Source organism: Schistosoma haematobium, chromosome 3, assembly GCF_000699445.3.
Source record: "Schistosoma haematobium chromosome 3, whole genome shotgun sequence".
Lineage (NCBI taxonomy): Eukaryota > Metazoa > Platyhelminthes > Trematoda > Strigeidida > Schistosomatidae > Schistosoma > Schistosoma haematobium.
Window position 1 is genome coordinate 24,982,249 of NC_067198.1, and position 27,891 is coordinate 25,010,139.

A 27,891-nucleotide genomic window follows, 5' to 3' on the forward strand; every position below is an offset into this window, starting at 1 on the left:
TGCGACATTTAAAGTAGCTACTTGGAATTTGGGCGCTATCAAATAACAGAAGTCGCGCAACCTCTCGGACTCTCATCCAGATAGATGTTAAGTTTTAATTATTATGGTACATGGTTCCATATGTATGACTAGTAATTCATCTTACGAATTACTACTGAGAGAAAAAGCTTAACGTGACTGCGATAAAACATCCTGCTAATAGTGTCACTGCCAGGAAAGTTTTACTCACCTCGCGGCTGGGGTGTTGTCTACGAAACCGAGAGTACGAAAAGCGAATGTCCGACGCTTTAACTAGGTTGGGTATGGAAGATCCACCTAGGGAAGCCCTGATTCCGAATCGATGATGCACATCGGTTACAGGATCCTAAAGAAACAAATGGTGTATGAACCTATTGCTGGTCACCGGCCACTATGGAACTGTACTTCCCAACATTGCTCGTCTAAGTTGTGGATTAGACCTCTAGGTCAAAAGCTCAGGCAGTGTCCCCCCTACCTGCTTCAGTTTTAGGTACCTGGGCACTATACCATCCCTCGCACAAATCAAACGGAGTTTGGTGCATATATATTTGGTGCCTCATTGTACCAATGTTTGTGTGATTTCAGTATATTTCCAACGGTATGAGAACTAGTTTTCTATATGTTAATCCCTTCAGTCGAATGTTGTCTGGGTATGCAAGGCGAAAGAGGCCAGTCTAATGGTCAGTTATTGAAGAATCCAGGTAATATTTACTAGTGCATCGAATCCCAGTCTACTTGGTAAGATTTGTTAGAGTAAACCACCGTAAATTTTGTGACTCAATAAAGCACAGTACCAGGCGTCTAGTTGCACCAAATATTTTGATAGTCTCGTGTCGTATCATAAACAAGTTCATACAGATACCTAGTCCTTGTGAATCCAAGCTTTGCCTTGTCTATCGTTCATTAGATAGTAGACTTCAGAATGAAATATCCTTCGGTGGTAAATGATCACTCCAATGTCTTACGTTACTATTCAGTCAATTGGTCGAAGAGGGGAGAGGACTAGAACAACATAAGGAAATTTGTATTTACAGTTTACCAAGAACATCTCAACTTATGGCTTTGCGACAATGTTATATTTCCACTCCAACTTAGCACGTCAATCATGAAAAAAATTACTGATATCGCAGCACTTATGCATGTCATGCTATCTAGGTAAATAAAGTACAACTGGATTATGGATAACTTATGTAAACTAAATAAGTCTATAACAGTAAACGTTTAACTGGACTACATTAGTTACTAGCTGATCATTTATGTTTATGCAGTGTATACAAAAAGTGACTAAAAGTAATCAAAATTCCAAATAACACTATATAGACCCATAATCTTTCGTTTGCAGTTTTTCTTAAATAAACAGATGAGTGCAGCCGTAAATTGTTGCTAAGATCTTACGGGTTTCCCTAGAGAACAATTTAGTGCATAACAGAGTGACAAAGGAATCTTGTGTGTCCCATAGAATTGATAATTCAATACAACGTCCTTATATGTCCTATGAAACGAGGCAAGTAGAAGAAAAGCAAATATGATTACTGTCGAAACCTGTTTAAATAAATTTCTACAAAAACGCAGATTTGTATGAATGATATCCATATGATTTAATTAAGCATTTCAATTCTTCAGAGAAAAGCTAGGTTAAGTGATGAGAAATATCAATCTTCAATTATTGAGGAGGGCATATTATGTTACTGATTCATATCTGAACGGTTAGGTATCTTATTATGACTTAAGTTAATTAGTGACAACACCCACATAGTATATAGTCTATATCTGTTTAGGTTTACCAATGATTAATTCTTCTCAAGATACTTAATTTATGCTCAATAAGAAATGCACTATTTTTAATGTATATAATAAGGATTATTCTAATTTAATATCTTATACTGACTATAATTATGCAACAACTAATAGGTTTCTAACGACAGATCTCAATGATGATATTATTAATAAAAAAATGATTCGATTTAGTATTCGTCTGTTTTACAGGTAATCATTTAACTTTATAGAATTTTTCTAATAAATAATCCACTTAAATTATACTTTATTTTCGAGAAGACAATCAGTAAAACTGAGAAAAAAACGTTCTCATTGACTAAATCAAAAACTATTCAGAAGAGAAAGGAAAGACAATTTTACTCTTTGAAAGTATTTATTATTAAGACTCGAAAACACAGGGGAATCATGATGTAGACAGATTTGAAAATGATATGATATAAAATTTAATTCAACGGTATACTGTTTTTTAAATCTTATTACTTCTAATAATAATTAAATCTTGTTCTTTTGTTCCATTTCAATAGTTGAATTTTGAACGAAGCGATTTTAGTGGTTCAGCTAAAAAAAAATTAAAAATTTACATATACGAAATATATCCAATTAAATTCATTGGGACAAATATTGTGTTAATAATACGAATGTGACCATTTATAAATTAATGCTTGTAAACACGAAATGAAAATATTTAAACAATGCTTATGCAGTGAACAAGAACACGAGTGGGAACAATCGTGTGCATTTGACACGAAATTACAGAGCATCTCACTAAAATCTGAGAACCATATAGTAAATCTTTAGTTTGCAAAATATCAATCCATCATCTCAAAATTCACTGTTCCTTTTGCAAATATCAGTCCATTGTCTCAGATTTCACTGTTCAGGCATTTTCATACCAATCGCGTTCCGTTTTCTTTCTTTCCTTATCGATTTTCTACTGAAATACATTCTATGCCTGACCACCGTTATGCACTACTTATATGGATATCAGTAACCCACACCACACTTATACCTACTATTTAGAATTCAATAGTTTTTAAAGTATAATACATTTTAAAGGGTTTGGTTCAAGGTAAGATTGATTTCTTATTTTAGTTTGGCAGATACAAAACCATTCACAGGATCACATTACACAGAATTAAATCGACCATATCTGCATCAACAAAAAGTTCAAGAGGACGATGGAGGATGTAAGAACCAAGAGAGGAGATGATATAGCATCAAATCATCACTTGCTGGTCGCCAAGATGAAATTGAAACTCAAAAAGCACTGGACAACGTCACAAAAGTTTAATACGGCTTTTCTTCGAAGTACTGACAAACCAAACGAATTCAAGATAACCCTCAGCAATAGGTTCCAGGTCTTTCATGATCTACTCAATAGAGAGGGAACTACTATGGAGAACAACTGGAAAGGGATCAAAGAGGCAATCACTTCAACATGTCATGAGGTTCTGGACCACAAGAAGCACCATCACAAGGAATGGATAACTGTTGATACATTGGATATGATTGAAGAAATGAGGAACAAGAAGGCAGCAATCAATATCAGCCGAACAAGAGCAGATAAAGCCATGGCACAAACCGAACACACAGAAGTAAACGAGCAGGTGAAGAGTAGCATCAGAACCGGCAAACGTAAATATGTGGAAGATCTAGCAATGACGGGGGAAAAGGCTGCAAGAGAAGGAATCATAAGACAATTGTATGATGCAAGAAGAAACTCCCTGGAAATCATCGTAAACCAGAACGACCAATGAAAAACAAGGAAGGCAAAGTAATCGCCAACGTTGAAGAACAGCGAAACAGGTGGGAAGAGCACTTCAAAGAACTCTTGAATCGACCAGCTTCACTGCACCAAACCAACATCGAAGTAGTAACCACCGACCTCCCAATCGATGTTGGCCCACCAACAATAGAAGAGACCAGCATGATCATCAGAAAAATTATTTATTTATTTGAACACATAAATATTGGTACAAGAGAGCACCAATGTATATGCGCCACACAAAACAATGAGAATTCGAAGAGAAAGAAAAAAGGTGAGGAGCGTGAAAGAAAAGAACAATAACGAAGAGGTTGGTGTAAGGTAGTGTAGTAATAATAATAGTAATAATGGGGGAACGGAAAGGTAAAATCAGAAATCTTTCAGTTAAGGGAGACACAACCACTTTTTATGAAGAGAGTAAAAGAAGGTTACAGCACGATCGCCACTGGCTTTTACTCTGAGCCATATCTGATAACGTCTCCAGCCACTGTGTAGCACCATCTCTCGGACCTCAACCTGGGAGTCGTGAAGGACCAACACAAGCCAGTTCTTTGCAGCTTTCTTTCATACCACGACACCATGTCATATATTGACCACCTCTCCGCTTCTTTCAACCAGTCCCAGAGCCGGCAAATAATGCACGACGTGGAACTCTCTGGGACGACATTCGGAGAACATGTCCAAGCCACCGAAGTTGGTGTTTCAAGATGGTGACACCAATTCAATTATCATCTCTGTGCCCGAACACACGATGCCGAACCTCTGCGTTACTGACATGCTGTTGCCACTGGATGCCAGCAATCCTTTAGAGACAGCGATGATCGAACACAGAGTCGTCTAACGTCCTCAACTCGGAGAGGCCAGGTTTCACAGTCAGTCAGCTACAACGTAGGACCAGGCACATATGTGCATCGGTCCAGGTTGCCATACCGCATCAGCACAACGAGATGAACACCGGATTCATAGCAGTGGTTAGGTCAAAGGAGAGAAAGATTGCATATAAGGATACAGTACAGGAAGAAAGAATTAGTTAGTAGAAAGAAAGATCTGAAGTGATTTTAATCTCTTAGTTTAAGGGAAGACCGGGAGTGTATACACCGACGCCATTGTGATCGACTCTGAGCCATGTCACCAAGAGTCTCCAACCATTGGTTACGAAAGTCACGCGGACCCCAACCAAGTAGTCTGCATCTACCAACATGGCTCAGACTATAAGTTAGTGTCTTCAAGCACTGATGCCACGTTTTGGTTTGGCGCCCCTAACTTTCTTCCAACCAACTCCAATACCGGATAGCATTGTACGTCGTGGTAGTCGGTGTTCAGACATACGTAGCACGTGGCCCAACCATCTCAGTCGATGAAGATTCATAACCTCATCAACTGATTTACCACCATTTCCTAATACCCTGCGTCTAACCTCACTATTACTTACACGGTGATACCAGCAGATGCCCGCAATATTTCTAAGGCATCTGTGGTCTGTGGGCTGATCAGACTTCCAAGATAAGTGAAGTTGTCAACGCGTTCGACTGCTTCACTCCCTGTCCTTAGTTCAGATGTTGACGCAGACCAGTCCTGAAGCAATAACTTGCACTTAGAGGGAGAGAAGCGCATTCCAAATATTCTGGCATTGTTGCTTAGTGCTACCAAAAGACTCTGCATTTTGTCAGAGTCTTCACCAAACAGGACTTCTGTGGTACGCCTTTCAATGACAGACACTGCCACAGAATCTCGCGGTCTACAGATTCAAATGCTGCTTTTAAGTCAAGAAAGACCACCATTGTCGGACGTCGATAAGTATGCCTGTGTTCTAGAACCTGACGAATGGTGAATATGTGGTCGATGCAGCCACGACCAGGTCTGAAGCCAGCTTGATTCTCTCGTGTTTGCAGTTCACGAGTCTTAGGCGTCTGATAATTATCGAGGCTAGTATTTTAGATACTATATTAATTAAACTAATCCCTCTGTGGTTGTCACAGGATGATTTTGCCCCTTTCTTATATATTGGGACGATAAGTGATTGTGACCAGTTAGATGGGATAACGTCTAATTCCCAGATCTTAGCTAAAATATTAGTCAACCTAATCGCTAAAATTGGACCACCATCCTTGAAGACTTCTGGAGCCAATCCATCTGGACCAGCTGCCCTTCCTCGTTTCAGATTAACTATAGCCTTTTGAACTTCAGCAAGAGTTGGGGGACCTACTTCAATGTTCCATTCACACTGTCTGGGAATGGAGGGTAGTTGTAGAGTAGCTGAAAGCCAGTTGAACTGTTCTCTGAAATGTTCCGCCCATCGTTCTAAACGTCTGGACTGGGAGCAGATGAGAGTATCGTCTTTTTCCGATATAATCTCACTTACACTTGACTTATTAATTCCAGTTTCTTTTATTAGTCTGTAAAGCTGTCTTGTGTTCCCTATAGTCGCCGCTTTTTCCATCTCTTTTGCTTTCATTGCCCACCACTGCTTACGGTCGTTTCTTAGACTTTTTCTTAACCTAGATCTGATTTGTTGTCGCTCTTCATCATGTTCGGAACCTGATGGGACAAGTTTGCGAGAATCCATCAGTGCAATAGACCTTGAGGAAATCCATTGGTTCTTCGTACCCTGTGGTTTAAATCACTGATAGATGTCACTGCTGTTTCCACAGCTGCTTGTATGTCTTTCCAAGCAACATCTGGGTCAGCCTCGTCTTCAGAACTACCTAATTGTGACCTCAGTTGTTCCTCGAACCTACTTTTGGTTTCCTCGTTACTCAACTCAGTTCGAATGGGTCTTTTTACTGAGGCTTTTTTGTGTCCAGTGAGGCGCAAGCAGATGCGTTCCCGTATTAGGACGTGGTCGGAGTCCAAGCAGGTACTCCAGAATGAGCGACAATCTTCTACCGACCCTCTCCAACGGTGACTGATGGCAATATAGTCTATTTAAGTCCATCGTTGGTTTGGTGTAGGGGTCGCCATGTTAGACGATGTCTCTCCTTATGCTTAAAATTTGTGTTTGCTAAAAATAAACGATTGTCTGAGCACAGTTGCTGCAGACGGTCACCATTATCTGTTCGCTGTGCTGGAATGCTAAAATATCCACCTAAATGCCTTTCTGTTTGGTTTAAGCTACCTATCTGAGCATTAAAGTCACCCCTATGAGTACTATGTCTGAGCGTTTAGCTTTCTGAAGAAGTTCAGAAAGCTTTCTGTAAAATTCATCTTTCACATCATCTGAGCTGCAGTCAGTGGGAGCGTAGGCAGAAACGACGAAAAGGCAACGACGTGTGTCCCTATCCTTCCGAGTTCTTACGGAGCCGTTTAGCCGAACAGCACATAGACGACTGTTGATGGGGATCCACTCTAGCAGTGCTTGTTCCGCCCTCATGCTTAGTGCTATGCCTACACCTGCCAGTCCACGAGAACTGGCCATCGGGTCACCAGATACACGGAGAGTGCATCTCGTTGGCTCTCCGTTTTGGCGAGGTGAGGTCAAGTGAATGACCACACTGGAATCCTGTATGCGTGTTTCGGAGACACAGCATACATCAATGGAAAGAGACTCTAGGGTTTTAGCCAAGGAAGCCTGCTGACCGATTTGACATAGGGTGCGTACGTTGAAGGCTCCAATGTGTAGTTTGGAGAGAGGTTTCAGTAGACCTGGGATAGAGTTTTGAGCACTAGAATCGTTGGCTATGGTGACACTTGAGGAGGAAGCCGAGAGAGGAAGTTTAGAGTTGGAAGTCGATGTAGGAGGAATAATAGGAATTGAAGAGGAAGGTTGATTATGAATACAGTGGTCTCGGGTGCTGTTAGAGGTATGAGGGCGGTTAACACTTCCCGGTTGCCCACACCGTGGAAGGGTTCTTCTGGAAGTACCTGAAAAGGAAATTGGATTAGAGGCGGTCTCAGTGACCTGAGAGCGTGACCGCAGTGCCCAAGGGACAACTGCTTGAGGCCGGTCGCGCACGGCCTTTTCGTGGGAGGTTTTTGACGTGTTAGCTCCGTTCTTCAAAGGGCCTTACCACAGGAGACGGAAATCCGTGAGGTAAGGTGAGGTGTGCATTTTTAGGGTCGACCTTTTCTAACCCCACCCCTCCTTGTGGGAAGGCAGCATCGCTGTCATGCTGGTTGTCTGAAGGAAACACCTTACTGCTGTCACACCTCTGTACAGTCAGCAGTACGACTTCGCCTTCGGACCTTGGGTTTGTTGCTTTTAGTTTTACCGCTCTTCAACCGACCTGTCTGACATGGTAGGACCTTGAGGAACGGTTGTTCCAGCCAGTATAGCTCGGTTGCTTCATCACGATAGGCAAGCCCGACCACCACGTCAAGGTAGCAACAACGGTCGGTCGGTTTCACAAGCATAGAGCAAAACTGCTCTCACCAACGCGTTGTAGATCCGACATTTTACAGCCAGACTAACATCACGAAGGCACCAAAGATGGCCCAGATTGGCATAAGCCGCTCTGGCTTTCACTATACGTGCATTAATCTCATCACTCACACTCCCACCAGCACTTATGCAGCTACCCAGATACACGAACTTCTCGACTATTTCTATCGCGAGTCAATCTTTCTCGAGTTTAGAACAACCTACGAAGTATGACGGAAGCCAATAGCTTGGACGCAATCGGAAGTAGACTTATCCTCCGATAGTTGTTACAGGAACGACGTGAACCGTTTTTTAAAGATAGGGACAACTATTGACTCATTCCATGACGTTGGTACACTCTCTAGTTCCCAAACCTTTGTAAACAACGCCGTCAAGAGCGGCAAAGCAGCGGGACCAGAAAACATTCCAGCAGAGGCACTAAAGACAGATGTAGCAGTAACTGCAATGTACTCCACATTCTCTTCAGCAAGATTTGGGATGAAGAACAAGTACCGACAGACTGGAAAGAAGAACACCTGATCAAGATACCGAAGAAAGGCGATCTCAGCAAGTGTGAGGACTACAAAGGCATCACTATTCTCTCAATACCAGGTAAAGTCTGCAACTGGGTATTGTTAAACGGAATGAAGGACTCTGTAGACGCTCAGCTTCGAGACCAGCAGGCTGGATTTCGTAAGGATCGATCGTGTACAAACCAAATCGCAACACTACGGATCATTGTGCAACAATCTATTGAATGGAATTTATCACTAAATCAACTTCATTGACTACGAGAAAGCATTTGATCGCGTGAACAGAACATTATAGAAACGTCTTCGACATACGGCGTGCCTGAGATAGTCAATATGATATGGAACTCCTATGATGGATTAAACTGCAAAATTGTGCATGGAGGACAGCTGACAGACTCGTTTGAAGTAAAGACCGGTGTCAGGCAAGGTTGCTTACACTCACCATTACTCTTTCTCCTGGCGATCGACTGGATCATGAAAACTTCGACATCCGGAGGGAGGCATGGGATGCAGTGGACAGATAGGATGCAGCTGTGTGACTTCCCAGATGATATGGCTCTTCTGTCACACACGCAACAACAAATGCCGGAGAAGACAACCGGTGTAGCAGAAGTAGGTCTCAACATGCACAAAGGGAAAAGCAAGATTCTCCGATACAACAAAACATGCATCAATAGAATCACACTCCACGGAGAAGCTTTGAAAGATGTGAAAAGCTTTACATATCTGCGCAGCATCATCGATGAACACGGTGGATCTGATGCATATGTGAATGCGAGGATCGGCAAGGCAAGAGCAGCATATTTACAACTGAAGAACATCTGGAACTCAAAACAACTGTCAACCAACACCAAGGTCAGAATTTTCAATACAAATGTCAAAACAGTTCTACTGTATGGGGTGTGGTGCGTGCTACTTACATTGATATAAGTAGTATATAACGTGAGTCAAAAGAACGTAATGTCTGGCAGCAGAAGATGGAGAAGATCAAGAAAGAAGAGCGAGGAAACAATGGAATTTGTAAGAAATCGCATGAACAATGAAATGCGAGACAATGGATTGATGTTTGCAAAAGCAACAGTCCGGTTTGATATGATAGAATGATATTTTGCAAATTAACGATTTACTATATGGTTTTTCTATTTTACCAAGTAATTCTGTAATTTGTCCTAAATACAATTTGGCTGTCCTCACCCGTGTTATTCTTCACTACATTTGGTGTCGCTGCCTCCACTAAGGATGAAGATTCCATGGCCGAAGGAGTTTGAGGCCGTGGCGGAGCTGGTGGGAGTGAAGGAGCCGAAGGCGAAGTTGGTGGTGCTGGGGACGCTGCTGAGAGGCAGGGCGAAGGCTGTGTATGACAGCTTGGACGGTGCTGGCAGGAAGACCACATGGGAGACAGTCACGGAGCGGTTGGCGGCGGAGTTTGACAGCCCAGTGGACAGAGAGGACGCGCTGCGGAAGTTCCGGTTGGCGAGGTTGCCGGTCGATGGTGACCCACTGGTGCTGGCTGTGGAGCTTACCAGATTGTTACGCCGTGCGCTGCCGAGTCTGGATGAGGAGTCGGAGGCACAGTTGTTGGCGTCACAGTTTATCGAGAGTGTGCCTGCCACCGTCTCCCAACAACTGAAACTGGTGAACGCAGCGCAACCGATGGATATCAGTGAACTGGCGAAGGTGACTCGTCAGCTGATGACGCGAACAGTAGCTCCGGTCGGGTGCGAAAAGCAGGAGATGAGTAATGTCGAGAAGAAGATTGAGGAGCTGGAGAGTGAGATTGCAGCAATGCGAGTGAACAATAAAAGGAACGATAAATGTTACGCTTGTGGAGGGACAGGACATTGGAAGATAAACTGTCCAACAAGACGAAGACGCAGATATGTTAGACGTTACAACGAGTGTTCTTTCTATCCTAGGAATCTGAAGGTTGTTGCGTTAGTAGACAGAGGGGCAGTATATACGAGAGTGAACATAAATGAGCGAGATTTAGTTTGTCTGATCGATACAGGTGCAGCAGTATCGTTAATAGGCAAAGAGCAATGTAAGAGAATCAAGCCGTGTACATTAGCTGTCCACACGATAGGGGCCATATGTTAGAGGTGTGTGGCTTATCTAACAGTATCGTAAAAGTGGGGGATGCTGAGATAAATTTTCCGTTCGTCGTAACCACAAGCTTATCGAGACCGATATTAGGAGCAGATTTCCTAAGAGAAGTAAAAGCGATAGTTGACTTAAGAAGCGGTAAGGTGGTCACGAAATATGGTTCATTGACAATACACGAAAGTAGCGAAGTGGCTGAAATAAGAGTTGCAGCGGATGTCTCGTCAAAGAAACCAAACATTCACGAGTTGTACAAAAAGTATGCGAAACTATTCACTGGAGATGGGGAGCCGTATGGATTTTGTGACAGAGTAAAGCACGAAATACCGATAAAGAACAGTCGAGTAAATATATTTGCAACACGTCGTGTCCCGGTGCATTTAGAGGCCGAGGTAAATCGTCAGGTCCAGGAAATGTTAAAAGAAGGTATAATTGAGGAAGCGGACAGTCCATATAGCTCGCCGGTACTCTTGGTAAAGAAACCAAATGGAAAGTATAGATTTTGTGTCGACTTCAGAGAATTGAATAATATAACAGACCTGAAGCCTTGTGCAATGCCAACAGTGGTGGAAACATTAGATCGGCTACAGAATGCCACGGTGTTTACAGTGCTGGATTTACGGTCAGGTTATTGGCAACTGCCTATAAAACAGAGTGATCGAAGCAAGACAGCGTTTACTGTACGTGATACACAGTATCAATTTAAACGAATGCCGTTCGGGTTGGCGGGTGCACCGTTCACGTTCAGAAGATTAATGACACTACTGCTCAAGAATCTAGATAATGTCGAGGTATATGGCGACGATGTAGTTGTGTACAGTCAAACAGAAACAGATCACATCAAGCATGTGGAAGCGGTCTTAAAGCGAATTGACGAATTTGGACTTCGGATTAATAAGGACAAGTCGCAGATAGCGAGAAGTAGCGTCACATTGTTGGGACATAAAGTGGGAAATGGAGAAATAAAACCATTGCCGGAGAAAATCCTTACCATAAAAAATATTGCAGTACCTAATTCGAAAAGGAAGTTGAGACAGTTCCTGGGAAGAGCGGCGTTCTACAGTCGGTTTATCAAGAATTTCAACGAAATAGCAGCACTCTTATATAAGTTATTGAGCAGCACCAAGTTTACGTGGACTGAGACTGCCGAACAAACGTTCAACCGAATCAAAAACATGCTAGACGATCGCCAGATGACGCTCAGACTGCCTGAACCGGGAAGACTGTTTACAGTGGCCACAGACGCGAGTGATCATGGTATAGGTGCTGTGTTGAGTCAGGCTGATAGAGTGGCGGAATACGCGAGTCGCGTCCTCACACCTGCTGAACAGAAGTATTCAACCATCGAAAAGGAGTGTTTAGCGATCGTGTGGGCAGTGGAAAAATGGAGACCATACCTTTTAGGTAGACGATTTCACATTGAGACCGACCATAAACCCCTGCAGTGGTTGAAAACAGCAAGAGACCCCTGAGGGAAGTTGGCGCGATGGATGATACGCCTGCAAGAATACGATTTCAGTATCGGCCATGTTCCAGGAAAAGAAAACGTAATGGCGGATTACTTGTCAAGACCAGACATGGAAGCCGACCTGCCATTAACAGCATACGCGGTGAATAGTGTAGAGGGAGACCCTTTAGAACTCGTCCGGCAGCAGAAAGCTGACCCTAACCTTCGAGAGGTAATCAGAGTGATAAAAGAGGGAGCAGACGTAGATAAACGAACAATGGACAAGGAGGTAATAACGCTGCTTCGGCAAAAGGAACGACTGAGAGTGAACTCATATGGAGTGCTGACCTGGCAGGACGATGATAAGAATTGGGTGGCGGTGATCCCGAAAGACTGGCGGCGTAAAGTGATACACGAGTGTCACCAGGTAGCACATACAGGCATCGCAAGAACGACGGACTTACTACGACAAAGTGCATACTGGCCGAGCATGAGAGACGATGTGGCTGAATACGTGTTAACCTGCCAGCAGTGTCAGCTAATGAAAAGCGATCGATACACACAACCGCCATTACAGTCAATCCCAGTAACCGCAGTCGGTGATCTATGGTCAGTGGATGTGATGGGACCGTTTCCACAGACGGCGAGCGGTAACCAGTACCTGTTAGTGATGACGGAACATGCTACACGTTGGGTAGATGCCGTACCCATTGCAGACCAGAGGGCAAGGACAGTGACCGAGGTGGTAATCCGGCATATTGTAGCGTGTCACGGAATACCGAAGATGATATTAACTGACCAGGGTCCCTGTTTTGAAAGTGACGAGTTTAAAGCCCGTTTAAAGCAGTTTGGCATCAAGAGAATACGAACTACACCGTATCATCCTCAGACAAACGGGCTTACAGAGAGAAACAATCGGACGTTAAAGGAATGGTTAGCATCAAAAGGAGGAAATTGGGAGAAAGAGTTACCATTGATTTTGCTGGCACATCGTTCCTCCACACAAGGAACAACCAAGAAGTCACCTTTCTTGCTCATGTATGGCAGACAACCACGACTTCCAATGCATAATAAGACCTGGCCACAACAACAGAAGTGGACGACAACAAGGTTAAGAAAAGAGAGGAGAGAGGCAATAAGGAACGTGGAAAAGAAACAAATATCAGACACAAAGAAGGCAGAACAACAGAGGAGAACGTGGAAACCCTTTGCAGTGGGGGACCTAGTAAAGTGTAGAGAACGAAAAAGTAAGATAGCAGGGGGAGCAGGGTCGGGGAAGCTGGCCCCGAAATGGGAAGGACCGTATGTTATCACGGAGAGACGCGGCTCGATCTACACGATCAGGAGAGAAGACAAGCAGAAGCACGTAAATGCTAGTCAACTACAGAGATGGTTTCAAGATCATCATGGGTGTGAATCACGAAAAGCACCAAAGAACACAGCGGTACGGAGATCAGAAAGACTACGACAGCAACTTGTTAAAAGGGGGGACGAGTGTGGTGCGTGCTACTTATATTGATATAAGTAGTATATAACGTGAGTCAAAAGAACGTAATGTCTGGCAGCAGAAGATGGAGAAGATCAAGAAAGAAGAGCGAGGAAACAATGGAATTTGTAAGAAATCGCATGAACAATGAAATGCGAGACAATGGATTGATGTTTGCAAAAGCAACAGTCCGGTTTGATATGATAGAATGATATTTTGCAAATTAACGATTTACTATATGGTTTTTCTATTTTACCAAGTAATTCTGTAATTTGTCCTAAATACAATTTGGCTGTCCTCACCCGTGTTCTTCTTCACTACAGGGGCAGAAACCTGGAGAACTACGAAAGCCATCATCCAGAAAATACAGGTGTTTATTAACAGTTGTCTACGTAAAGTACTTCGGATCCGTTGGCCGGAAACTATTAGCAACAACCTACTGTGGGAGAGAACAAACCAGATCCCAGCGGAGGAAGAAATCAGGAAGAAGCGCTGGAAGTGGATAGGACACACATTGAGGAAAGCACCTAACTGCGCCACAAGGCGAAGAGGAAGACCAAAGGACACACGAGAAGAATGGACAACAATTGGATAGGACTAGAAAAGAAGGCCCAGGACAGAGTGGGTTGGAGAATGCTGGTCGGCGGCCTATCAGTCAGTCAGTCAGTAACAATGTAGAACTTCGTACGTACGGCGGCCTATGCTCATTGGGAGTAACAGGCGTAAGTAAGTAAGATACAAAGCCAACGGCAGACAAAAAAGCACTACGGCTATTGTTTTATTGTAGTTTGAGGCTCTTTAGTAACGCCTACATACAACTGAATAGTCGAACTGAGCACAGAATATTCTGATTTTCCGGTGATGGATGTAGTGGCTCACTAACGATATCAGATATAAACTGTGCTACATTGTGAGTCGACTGACAACGAAAAATTAGTCAATAATATTACCGACAAGGTTTTGGACGATTATGATAGATTCAACTATGCTTACAGTCATAGGATAAACGATTGCATGATGGGTGATGTTCAGCTAGTTTTTTAGACGATATCATTTGGTATGAATTTTGATCAGTAATGGTTGGTATATGTGTAACGGCACCTCGATATAACCATTATATCGCAATTTTATAAAGAATAGAAGGAATGGGATAGCAGTGGAATCTAGGAGGTGCGTTTCTTGCTGTTTGAAACTGAATAGTCAAATTTACATGTACAAGTAGGTGGCTACTTGGATTCACTTAGATGGGAGGATGACGCGTTCGGATCTGAACCCCGGTGTGAACATTAACTCTGGGAAGCAGGAACGTTCAGTCGATGAGTCCAAAATAGCAAGAAACGCGTCCTAGATCCCGTTGCCAAAATATTTCTTCTATTTACAACTATCTCACACATTGTAAAATATTAGTATCCAGTCATTTGTATTTTAAATAGTAAGTATAAGAAACAACTACATATTCAGAAGGATTGTCTTCAAGAATTTCGGAGTGATGAAGTGGATATTCAAAGTGTCATTTAATTGCTATAAGGTGAGATAGAACAAAAGTGGAAAATATGAGATATTCAGTAAGCATTTACCTGCTTTAAAATGAATAATGTCAGTAAAGTGAAATTGTTTTAAGAATAAACTGAAACCATTCATGGTATGCATCAAACATGGTGACACGGAATTCCATGTTAAACTTAACAGTTGAACTATGAAACACTATACTATAGATTTGTGATTAAGTATTTTATACATAAATCAAATGTAATGTAGCGTGGTGGCCTTTGTTTCAAATATCAGACGAAAATATAACTTACCTGATATTAAACAGATTTCTACATCGGCACCAGCCCGGACAAGTACATCAAGCCACATTATTTGTTGAGTGGATAAATGGTCTCCGGGTCCTTTAACTTCTACAATCTACATTTGAAATACGATAAATAATAGTAAGTTATGACAGCGACAAGCAGATTATTTAAATACTCAAATTAAATAAAAGTAGAATCTTCATAACTGAAACTTAAACAATAAACTACCTGAATTACTACAGAATCAATAGTGCAATGGTGAGAGAATAGCAGACAACTTTAAAATTGAATAGAAAGGTTTCAATAATATATGACTGACTTACACAGAGGGACAGTTGTTTGCTCTTGAAAAAAGAGAAATAGCAAATATATGCATTAATTAAGGTTGCCTGACGACGAGCTATTGAAAAAAATGTACGTGTTTGGATTCAGAAGCTTAGTTGGTTATGAGTTATATTTTGAAGTGATAAGTACTGGGATCAGAATTTCAGTGTAAACATCAACACTGAGATGCAGTTACATCCAACTGATTAGCCCTAAACTCTCATCCTATATTTTCACCGCTATAAATAATCGAAATATTACTAAAAACTCGTAATCAAAAGGCAATGTTGGGGATACTCTGTAAGCTATACATATATCAACAATGAAAGATTAATTACAGTCCTAACTGTCAACAGTAGGGAAATACAAAAAGTGGGGAATAACAGTCTTCTATTGTTTGATTAAGTTACGTGAATTCATTACGACTATTTATATGAGTTAACAGAATTTGTTATATAAAGTAATATTTCATTGGTAAGATAGAATCTTTTTTCTGTTCTCGTGTTTCATTTTAAATGATTATTGATCCAATAAATTATTTCTCATTAAAAATTCGTATTGTTTATCATTTGATCTGATATTTATTATACTTATGAGTTCACTCTAACATAAGGTTCCATTCATTTTATCTTTATTCTTTTAGATGAATCATCGTATATACTCTATGTATAAACTTTTGAAAGTCTTCAACGTGACTGCAAAGTCACTTGCACTTAGGAAATAACACTTATTATAAATTAACACAAATAATATAATGATCTAGATAGGACCAAACACGGAAGTTTCAGACTAATTTATACAAAAACTTAGGAAGAACACCGGAAATTTCGTCAAATATGACAAGAAAACTGAAATGAAATAGAAAGATTTCGTACTTTAGCTCGCGTTTCTGTAGGACTCCATAATAAAAGATCAGGAAGACCCGACCTCCAACTTCTGTAGTCTGTAGCTAATTTACGACAAACATCGTGAACGACACAAGGTCCAAGACACCAAAATATATCCTGAAATGAAAAATTCCTATAATTCCTTATTTACGGGGTTGCTATTATTCTATAAATTGTCACTAAAAAATTACAAATAGAAAACTTTCGGTTGTATAATAAACCACATTCAAAGAAAAAAATGCTTAAAATTTTCTTATGATAAAGGTTAACAGAAACCTGTGCTTATGTGTTTGGTAGCCTTTGCCGAGATAAGACTGTCAACAGATGTCTACTATTTGTGCTTATCGAAACTCTAAATTTCAACGACCTTTGGATAGATATGTGGATGCTTCAAAACGATCGAACACATTACTATCCCTCAGCTGTATGAAGGGAAAACACTTAGTTAGATTTATGAAAGTAGTAGTCATAAAGAAAATATCAATGTTTCAAATATGTCGTTTCGTATTGTTTTTTCCCCCAAAATATTTCTATAAATTGAATGAATTCACTTAGTTATAATTCTTTTAACTATAGAAATACAATACAATACAGATTCATCTACTCAGTTTTCAACCACACTATTATCTATGCGAAAGAATTAGTGAGATTTCCAAAATGTTCCAACCTGAAACCGAATGATTTAAAGTAATTTGCTTTACAGTTATACAACTTTAAACTCACAATATTGAAAGGCAGTCTAAAAATTAAACGTTAATTTAAAAAAAGGATTAAAGCTTTTGGGTAACTATTTAATTGTTAGCTTAATGCATCATTGGTTGAATGATATAAAGACAAAACAGAAATCACCTAAAATTTAGCGGACGAAACCAAATAAATGAAACAGAAATAAATAAATATGATTAACTCACTATAAGCTCCTGTGAATTTTTCAATAAATCCCAATTAGCCCACAAACAACGTTCACCATTATGCATCTCCCAATAAGTATGAATACGAAATTCCAAAGAATTAGAATGCTAAATAATTTTTAAAGGAAGGAAAAGCAGTAAATCTATTTATTTCTCAATGAAAATGAAGCGGTTTTAGAAGAATATGTAATACAGGGTACACTAAGAATAACCTCGATTAGAAAATCTAAACACCTACACACATATAAAGATTTAGACAACTCTTCCTCAAGTTATTTATCTACAATCTCTTGATATACTGAATATTTCGAAAAATATATAGTTAAGAAAAGTCATCGTGTGCATGCGCACATGTTTTGGAAGAAATTCTTACCAAAACTATAATTTAACTATATATGAGGTTCCTAAAGCTGATGGCTGAAATGCTTAAAAAATCTGTTGCTAATGACTCAGAAATAACCAGAGATTCACATAGCTGATACAGGGTTGGATGAAGTTCATTGAAATATTTGTTAAACATCCTGTCTCTCAAATATATCCAGTTAAAAGTACGAAACCCCTACCACTGGTTTTGACAACTGGAGAGTATTAACAGGCTAAAAAATTAGTACGTAACAAAGTACTTGATGAGTAACGTTAAATTACTTAACCAGTTGCATACACATAAAAGAGTGAATTGATCGAATACCCCAAATTGAGTCTTTTTTATGAAAACATCTTAAATCATATTGATTCTAACAAAATGTTCTAACATTTCTCATTAATAAAAGTAATAATTCACACCTTACTAACTCAATTCTTTTCTTTTTTTCACATAATTTAATTAACATTCAGAATTGAAAGCTTATGAGTAGTACTTCAATTATTATCTGAGAATACAATCTCTGTCAGCTGACTCACATGAAATGAATAATTACGTAAATACATTGATGAATTACTTTGTCTTCTGATCATTATAAATGCATAGGATAGCGCCAAATGTAATTTAGCTTAACCGATTTGCGGTAACGATTCTATCTGTTAGCTTTTGTTATTGTTATTCTGTACAGTTGTTTAGGGTATAACAATCAATGATCTTTCTTCAAACAAATAATGATCAGAACTAGCATCGTCTATAGAAACAATGGGTAAATATTTTGTGTATTAGGCTAAAATGGGAATGGATTAATTTATCACCTATACATGCTGATTGCCCATGTTTACATCGACAAGATTGAATTAATTTGAAAATTAGTACTAATTATAATTGCTTACATCATCTGATTGATCAACAGCCAAGAGCCATTGCAATCTAGCATCGATTAAATCTTTTCTCGACTGATAAAATTCATCTGTAAATAAATCTAATGGCGCTGACTGACGATATGAATAGAAGACATCCGGTGGAGATGGTGATATTTCGAATAAAATATCATAAAAAAGTATGCAGAATAAAAGATGATATATTTGGGATTCACAATGTATGCCTTTGGTAAATAACGGTAGGAATAATCAAAAACGAAAATTAATCATATGACATATCAGTGTATAACGTTTGATGTTTAATATTTTTTAATGATAAAATTTAATAAATGGGTTTGATACCGTAAGTTGATAAATTAATCAACGGTGAGTTTTACTTAATCAACGTTTTGACCGGTTAAAAGTGTGAAATAAATACATAACAGGAATGTATTTTGTCAACAACAATTCAACTGTCTTTAGTAATGGGTTATGCAGACTGTTGAATTTCATGGAAATCATGGACCGATTAATAACAGATCACCACTGAGAACCTGGAAGCACTGGACGGCCGTTTCGTCCTAGTATGGGACTCCTCAGCAGTGTGCACCCACGATCGCGCACAGAGGACTTAAAACCAGGACTTTCGGCTCCGCACGAAAGCATAAACTCTCGACCACTGAGCCAGGATTCGATGACGTTAATGTTTAATTCAATCAATTCACGATATTGCGCAACTGTCTTCGATTGTATATGGTGGGTAACTTACAGTCAAAACGGTTGAACTCCAATGGTCACGGTTTCTAAATGGAACTCCGAGAACTACCACTCGAAGCTAATAACTAGTGAGAAAATGGTAATTTTCAGTATGGGGTTGTGGAGACTGTTGAATTTCATTGCAATCATGAACTAGTCAGTGTTAGAACCCCATTGAAAACTTGAAAGCACTGGACGACTGTTCACGGGGTACCGAAGATCCTGAGTTTGAGTCTCGCATGCGGATCGTGGATGAGAAATGCTGAGTAGTCTCGTGCTAGAATGAAACAATCGTCAAGGGCTCCCAGGTTTTCAATGATGGTCTAACACTGATCGGCTTATGGTTTCAATGGACACAACTAATCTTTGCGGTTACATAAATCTATATTGGCCTGTCTTTCTTTGCACTTGAACCGAATTATATATATATATATATATATATATATATATATATATATATATATATATATACGGAGAGACGAAGGGAAAGTAACAGGAAGATAAAACTTGAAATGGAAAGTAATCGCTGTCAGATAAACAAGGGATCATTTCTACTTACCGTGTTCAAAATTTTTATTAGCCATATAATAGCGTACAGTCCATTGTTCAACTGTAAGTAACAAAGTATTGGATTCTTGAGGTGATCGCTGTTGTTGAAGTTTATTCGGTGAAGTATTTTCAAACCATACATAATGTGGACGATGTGTACCGATTTCTTTAGCTGATGCATTAACAGGAGCAGTAATTTCAACCTTGACAAAAAAACACAAGTAAAATGCTGAAAATGGTTATTTACCTATAATGAAATACACTCCAAACTCTCTCTATATATAAATAATTTCCTGTCAGAAAAAAATGTCTTACTGAAAGATGAAACTTTTTCCACTAGGAATCCTTAAGTATTTGATTATGAATATAAACCTATTATAGATGTATACCTCTCATTACTAAATCATACTCATAGGATTTCAGTTTGAAAAAAGGAAATTGTTTCTCTAATAATATACTGAAATAACTAAATGAATAATCACTGTATAGAAATCGATTTGATTCTCGAGAAAAAACAAAAAACCTGCTTGATCACGATAATTTAACATTGAAAACACTTTTCATTCAATAATCAGGCATAAATCAATGTACTGAACTTTAAACCAAGCTTATTACATGCAGAAAAACGAAACTAAATAGCTAGTCCAATTAAAATGGAAGAGGGATCGGAATTCAAGAGGATTAAGGTATTGAAAGTTAGGCGTTTGAATTACCAAATAATTGTTCCTATTAACATTAAAAGCACATATGAAATATGTGCAAGTAAATTTACTATTATTACTATGATTACATTAATATGATAGGTCTAAGAAATGATTACTTTATCAAACATTCAGAAGTGATAATGACATGATTAACACGATACAAGTTGATATTTATTCAATACGACAGTGATTGAAAAAGAAAGGTCAAGACACAAGATAGAAAACAGTTTGAAAATCATTAGAATAAAATTGAAAAATTTAAATGATTTGTTTATTTGATTGACCGTTCATACGCTAACACTATGCTATTGAGTAGAAGTATAATAGTTATTTGATGGTATATGATTGATTGTTTGTATTGAGACGAAGTGAAAAAGTGATGCTTACGAAAATTATATTATTCATGTAATCTATTTAATAGACCAATACTAGAAGAGAAAAAGTTAGACTGTCAAACTGTTTTTTCGGCTAAGTAACAACCTGACATACAAAATACTTAATACACAAAAAAATATAGAAGATTATTGATAGCTCAGTTTGACGTTAATTCTCAATACAGAATAACTTGAGATGACGAACTGTTGAAAGTAAGTAGACTTTCGAGGAGTCCACATCCACGGTATCGCAAGAGGTTGAATCTGGAAATAGCATTGATACCCTTGAACTACAAAGTTTAAATCCGACTGGAGTAGGGAACAACGTATAAACAAGAAGTCAGATGATAAAACTATGACTGAGGTGATTGAACTACGTATGTTTCGAGTACTAGTATATAATCTACCCACAAATAACTGTACAATTGAGCATTGTAGTAGATTGAAAGAAGGCAACGGCAAAATAAGCAAAAAGATGTAATCAGTTCATTAAGTCAATGACTGTCTAAGACTTGAGAGGAAAAACGGAATCGATCGTCAAGGTTGACAACCCTGAGTTATATGGTTTAAAATTCACCAGACACATACATTCTTTGTTTTACGCTGAATATTGAGTCCTAATATTATTACATACTTTTTAATTCATGAATTCATTGGTTCTACGTTATTTATGACTGACGTACTAACTGATTCGTTTGTCGAGTAATACCAAACATTATAAAAGATATCGAATAATTTTAAATACAAAATCAAATTTTATATAAATTAATTAATAAATATGTACCAGACAATATCAAGGAATAGAATTTTAAGTTACTTAGGTTTACTTTAGGCGGTTCTTTGATATCAATCACAAGCGAAGGTATCACCGTGAGTAGTTCTTCGTTTTCACTGTCAATAAAAATTTCATTTGTATGATAAACCTCTTCAGTACTATGATTGTTATTCTTACAATATTTACTGTCAATATTGACAAGTTTTTGAATTCTTTTACGCTTCACTTGAGTGGTTGTATTTTTTATTTCATTACAGTCAGAAGCATTATTTTTATTACAACCAGCATTCGGTGGTCTATTATTAGTAACATTTGTAGTGGTAGTAGCAGCAATAGTATGACCATTTTTTGATCTACGGTGATTATTTTCTTCTTTTTTCACTCCATCAAACAATTTCATCAGCTGTTCATGAATTGTTAAACGACGACCAGCTCTAAGACACTGACATTCATTGTATAATTTGAAGTAATTAGTCACATACTTAAATGCTTTAATTGGTTGTTTCTCATGTGTGCCTTGATTAATGATATAACGATTTAACAGATAGCCTAAACGACAAGGACCAAGTTGATCTAGAACACAACCAGTTAATTTTAAGTTTAAAAATTTGTCATCATTATGTAGTGACCAAGTTAAAGATAATAATGTTTCAATTAGTTTAATGGCTTCATTATACTTTCTTTGACGTTCATATATATCGATCATTAATAGCAATGAACGAAATGCACGGTATGGTGAAGTGAAACGCCGTAGAAACTGAGGTAGATCAATGCGACGAAACGAAAGGCTAAAAACAAATATAAACAAATAACGAACACGACAAACTGAAATGAAAAAAAAGTGATTAATTTAAGCTACATAAATATCATTACTGTAACCATCTTTATTTAGATAACGCAATCAAAAGTCTTTACAGTCTTTTTAAAAACTACTCGATTCTTTCAATTTCAATAGTGCCATGAAGAAACAAAGCTGATTCGGGGAAAAAGTGTGCTTTATTGAGGTAATAAGAAAACATTTTGAGTAATTCAACTTCATATTTTACTTGTCAATCCGTTTTATTCGACAATGGAATAAGTTCACTTGTGATAAAGAAACGTAAGGAAATAGAAGGGTTTAAAGTGAACTAAAATATTTTACGTGGAAACTGAAAACCAACAATTAAGAAATATCGAAGACTGGTATACAACAACCCAAAGCTGTATCAGGTATAGTCTGTCTGGAAGAACAAAGCTGTTATGTTTACGGTAGTGAGTAGTCAAAGTCAACACATTTTAAAGAATTTCAATAAATCCACTAAACTATTGTACAGTATCGTTTGATTACCGGTTAAGCGTAGTATCTGCTATTGAAATTTATGTATTTTGAATTGTCAAATTACAGCGATGTGACTGTTACTGGCTTGCAGCCAACATTTCTCTGAAATCTTTACATGGTTATTCATTGTGGTACTATTTATGGCTTGACATTTTTAAATATTAACAATTCCCATTTTGTAAATAAGGGCAACACATATAAGCGAACAATGTTACCTTCAGTTAGATCCTCATTAGGTTTCACTCTAACATACAGTGTATTCAAATTCATATACAAAAATATTAAACTAATCAAAGCAGTTTATGAGCAAATGATAACAACGAAATAGACTATATAACTAAACATGATAAGTAAGAATTTATGGTGATGACAGGTATAGTAGTTGTGATCAGAATTATAAAACCTTGAATCAACATTTCATGATAAGAAGTCAGACACTTAGAAAAAGAACTGAAATAACATTCATTAAGAATTATTAAGATTAGATAATGCAATGTGTTCATATAATTAGAAATAAAGAATATATTTGGAAAAAAAGGGGTGATGAAAAATAAGCACAAAACGGATATGGACATTTTTTAAAAAAATCAAATAGTTTTCAATTCACCAAACAAGGGTAAATTTTTATAGAATATATGACACAATTATAGGAAACTATTATAAAAATAAACTATGATTGGAAGTGTTATAGAAACAGGAAGTAGTAAATTAACTTTTGGTGATCTATCGGAACTAGAGATTGAAACTATAATATGAGGTCGCATAAACTACTCTTATAAAAAATTTGCCACTGTCTATATGAATGGCAGAGGATATAGAAATATGAAAGCCGAAACATAATCTCTTCAGAAATTTTATATTCACTTTGTTGATGGCTCTAAACAATAAGTCTATTGTTACGAATGGACACACTTCTGTTTTAAACTTTTACTTTAAACTGATAAAAACTATTTTAATTGCATTTCGGCTTCACAAATTATGGCTAACATCACAAACTGAAACAACAAAATTAACCAGGTACAGTTATACAGCCGACAAAATCAAGGTATCCAAGATCAAGTGAGCAATGCGAACAGTTTATTTTGTCCAAGAAAAGTTATGGAAAAAACTTTGTACGGAAGGGCCCATAGAGTAGCACTTAGCACGGTCTTTACCTTCAATTAATGAAGGTGAATGACACAGAAATTTCATCATACAGATTTTTGGAACCTTACTTGCATGCGCTAGAAATATATATCTTTAGATAAGACACAAAAATTCGAATAAAAAAATTGGTCTATAAAGGCGACGAAAATTTGTGCTAAATGAAATAATTGGAAAATGTTTTACAAATGTTGAGGAGTTAATGGCAAACAAACCAAAACTGGGGTTAGTTCAAGAAGTTACTGGTCATTCATATGGATTATTCAGAGGAGTGTAGGTCATCTGATTAGTCGTCAGATGGTACAAGTCGAAATCGATCAGACTGATGCAAGTATACTAAATGTTTATGAGTATGGAACGTTGTATTGCTCTTCAACTATTTGTTTTATCCCTACCAACTTTTCTGTTTATATTTCAACACAGCAAAATAAAATATAATTGTAAACTAGCCTGCTAGTATTGCGCGATTATGCTTTAGGTTACAGCCCTTGTGATTTGACAAAAGATTTAGATTGATATTTGATAGCATTAGTATTTAGTAAACGGCACATGAAACACTTTAGTTACAAATTACAATCCATAAAACAGGCAACCATCAGAATTCCCGAAGAAGGGATATTTGTTTTATATCTCTTCTTGAAATTTCAAATTTTCAATGTGGCTCGATAGCCAAGTACACATTAGGTTACACGATGACAAGAAATAAATATATGTGAGAGGGTTATTGACGCCATCAGGACACCAAAATTAAAGTAGGATGATCAAGGTTATAATTTAAGACCAAATTACTGAGAGTGAGATTTTAAACACGATACTACAGACTCAAAGCCACCGTCTTGATAGTGGATGGCGACTATATGAATTTTAAAGACTACAAATACTTGATACAAATATTACCTCGAAGTCGAATGTAAATAATTAGAGTTACCGCCAAAACAGTTCATAATCTACTAATAAACCTTCGAGAGTCCTCACTGAACCCGAATCTCAGTAAGTATTACCATCAGTCTCACCTCATATTTAAATAGTTAATATTAATAAACAGACTACGAATTGGTTTATTCTTTTTCTCACAATCTAATGCCAATAAAGCTAGGCTTAGGTGGAATGGCTTCAAACACCCTACTTTTAAATGAAATTATAAAACCTATTATACTAGGCCGGCAGTTCACATAACCATTAAATAATAGATGTAATGTAAAGCCTACCATCATAAAAGCGTATATTTAGGTTTAATGCCTAACCAAATATGAAAAAAACTTTTCTGATGAATGCAGAAAATGATAAATAGTTAGTTTTTGTACATGCACAGAATAAAGGTGTAATTAGCAAAAGATTGTCCTTACTTCATAACTTCATCGATTAACTTAGTTTTCTTATCCAAACATAATTGTAAAGCAAGATCATATGATTTTTGACTAATTAAATATTCTAATCGGATTTCCAAACTCATGAATTCTAGAAACCTTTGAGTAAAAGAGGAAAATATAGGTAATCGTATTTAATTGGATTGAAATATGGAACAAACTTTTGGAATTCGTCACTTGTACGATATATTGTAGATTTACGATTGACTACATATGACGGAAAGACAAGTTCACCTCGACGGACAAGCATCATTGCATATCTATAGGAGCAAACAGTAAAACGAATATAATAAAGAAAATCAACCGAAACGAACAAAATAAATTCAATCGAGAGTAATGAATTATCCGTTTACAACAACACTATGTACAGACTGTAATTTAGTTTTGACTAAGACTTTACAACAAGTATAGTATTCAATTTAAAAAGCATATAAGTGAATTATCCTTTAAAATGAGACGTAGATTATTTCAAAATGATTGATTAGAACTAATTACGAATTTTAGAATCCAAATCAATCGATTAGAAGGAATGATGATACAATGTTCTTCAGTTGGAAATGAAGCCCCAACTTAATCTATAAGCTTACGCACTTTGGCATGGTCAAGAACAAGCTGCGACAATCCGGTGCATTATGGAATAAAGCTACAAATAAAAACAGTAGTATACAAAGTAAGGTGACCGGATGGAAACCTCAAAATATACTGAACAACCATACACTAGCTGTCTGAGTTGGATGATCACCAGAGATGAAGCTATAAAAACTTTTGAAAGACTCTGAAAAGTTAAACCACGAAGTCTTCATCAATCAAAACGAGGCGATTATAAAACGGGAAAGATTTATGTTATGAGGAACGGTTAACTAGATAACAAGTAATGTGAGTCTAAAATGTCCACTAGGGTATAGTAAACGCACATTTCACTTGTTCACATCTCACGTTGTATCGCTTAAAACTTTTTTGAGTTGTTAGAAAGTCCAAATACTTGTATCACTGTATATGTGAGTTGTCCGGCCAAATTAACGAAATGGTTATACCTAATGATTTGATTGACTAAAATATACACCGGTAATTTTCACTCAATAATAAGTTAAATGTTAATACAATTAAGAAAAAAAACTTTTCGTACTTAGTCACTGACATCGTTTAACTTGAATGATAATGATGTGATTAAAATAGACACTATTAAGTTTTACAGGTTATTTACGTTTAGAAAAGAAAGTTAAACATTACTAAATTGTGTCATACAGAGTGGATTGTCTTTTCACACATCAATCAAGTTTTTTGTATACAGAAAGTAACCAATGTTAAGAATACTAAGAAACGCATAATTTTTTAGTTGAAATTTACTTTTCTTCAGATTACTTATCTAATGATCATAACAATGTATAGTTATTCCATATACATATAAACGTACAGGATATCGTAATGACATATCTGTCAAAAATTTCCTCCCGTGTAGCTTAATTCCAGGTAAATTTTCCAAATTTATAGAGTGTATTCACCTATAGAACCAACTCTTTCGAGGGTGAGGCAATATTTTACCGATTAAATAGCATAATAATCGGAATATATACTACATTGAATGTCAGTGAATAAGAATATGTTCACTGGAGAAACGTTAAAGCCCTTGGTTCGACCACGTATGGGTCACAGAATCAACACAAAACAATCATTCAGTGCTTACTGATCTTTTAGTGATTACTTATTTTATGTTTGTTCGTAACTACAATCCGGATCCACAAATAAATATAACAGTGTAAAACAAGAAATATGTAAAAAAATATCGCACAGCTCAGCTTTCATAATGGCTTCAATCGATTGCAATTTATTCGGTCTATTATATGCTGATTCAGAACCAAGAGACGTTAACCAAAGTAATTGAGTAATTAACTGCGTGTATGTCTCGTCCACATACCAGCAACCATGAAGAATTCGAGTTATTCTACATCAAAATGGGTAGTCAAAATAAACAAATAATGCTTCACTGTGAAAAGAGGAAATTCGTGAAGGCAAAACATAAAAGATCAGTAATATTCATTTACTTATTTATTTATTTATTCACAAGATAAAATAAAATCATATCAAGCATAGAGAGACTAGGAACAGTTAGTTAGTTAATAATACTGTATGATAAGAGTTTGGATACATAGTTTTCCCGAGCTGATCGCACAGTTTAAAAAGAAAAGTATTTTAAAAGAGAACCTAATGATATTCATCCCGGAATACTTCAGAAATAAAGTGACAAGGGATGCAAATCAGAAATGGTGGAATTCACAACCGAAAC

The 27,891-nt window shown here is 37.5% G+C and overlaps 1 protein-coding gene across 2 annotated transcripts in view; it reads right to left on the reverse strand.

Annotated features, from left to right (window-relative positions):
• Positions 1-1,913: 1,913 nt before the first annotated feature.
• FAN1_1 (Fanconi-associated nuclease 1) overlaps positions 1,914-27,891 on the reverse strand; it is a 36,803-nt gene continuing 10,825 nt past the window's right edge. Inside the window, exons 6-15 of one of the 2 annotated variants that reach the window (XM_051213388.1) lie at positions 27,397-27,549; positions 25,769-25,867; positions 25,587-25,706; positions 21,832-22,567; positions 19,937-20,129; positions 18,655-18,866; positions 17,401-17,508; positions 16,478-16,606; positions 15,285-15,390; positions 2,149-2,352 (exon numbers count right to left, since the gene is read on the reverse strand). In XM_051213388.1, the coding sequence (XP_051069364.1) occupies positions 2,312-2,352; positions 15,285-15,390; positions 16,478-16,606; positions 17,401-17,508; positions 18,655-18,866; positions 19,937-20,129; positions 21,832-22,567; positions 25,587-25,706; positions 25,769-25,867; positions 27,397-27,549 (1,897 nt within the window). In that variant the 3' untranslated portion in view covers positions 2,149-2,311. Of the gene's footprint in view, positions 2,353-15,284; positions 15,391-16,477; positions 16,607-17,400; positions 17,509-18,654; positions 18,867-19,936; positions 22,568-25,586; positions 25,707-25,768; positions 25,868-27,396; positions 27,550-27,891 lie in introns of both variants that reach the window. The other variant, XM_051213387.1, reaches the window with a different exon arrangement.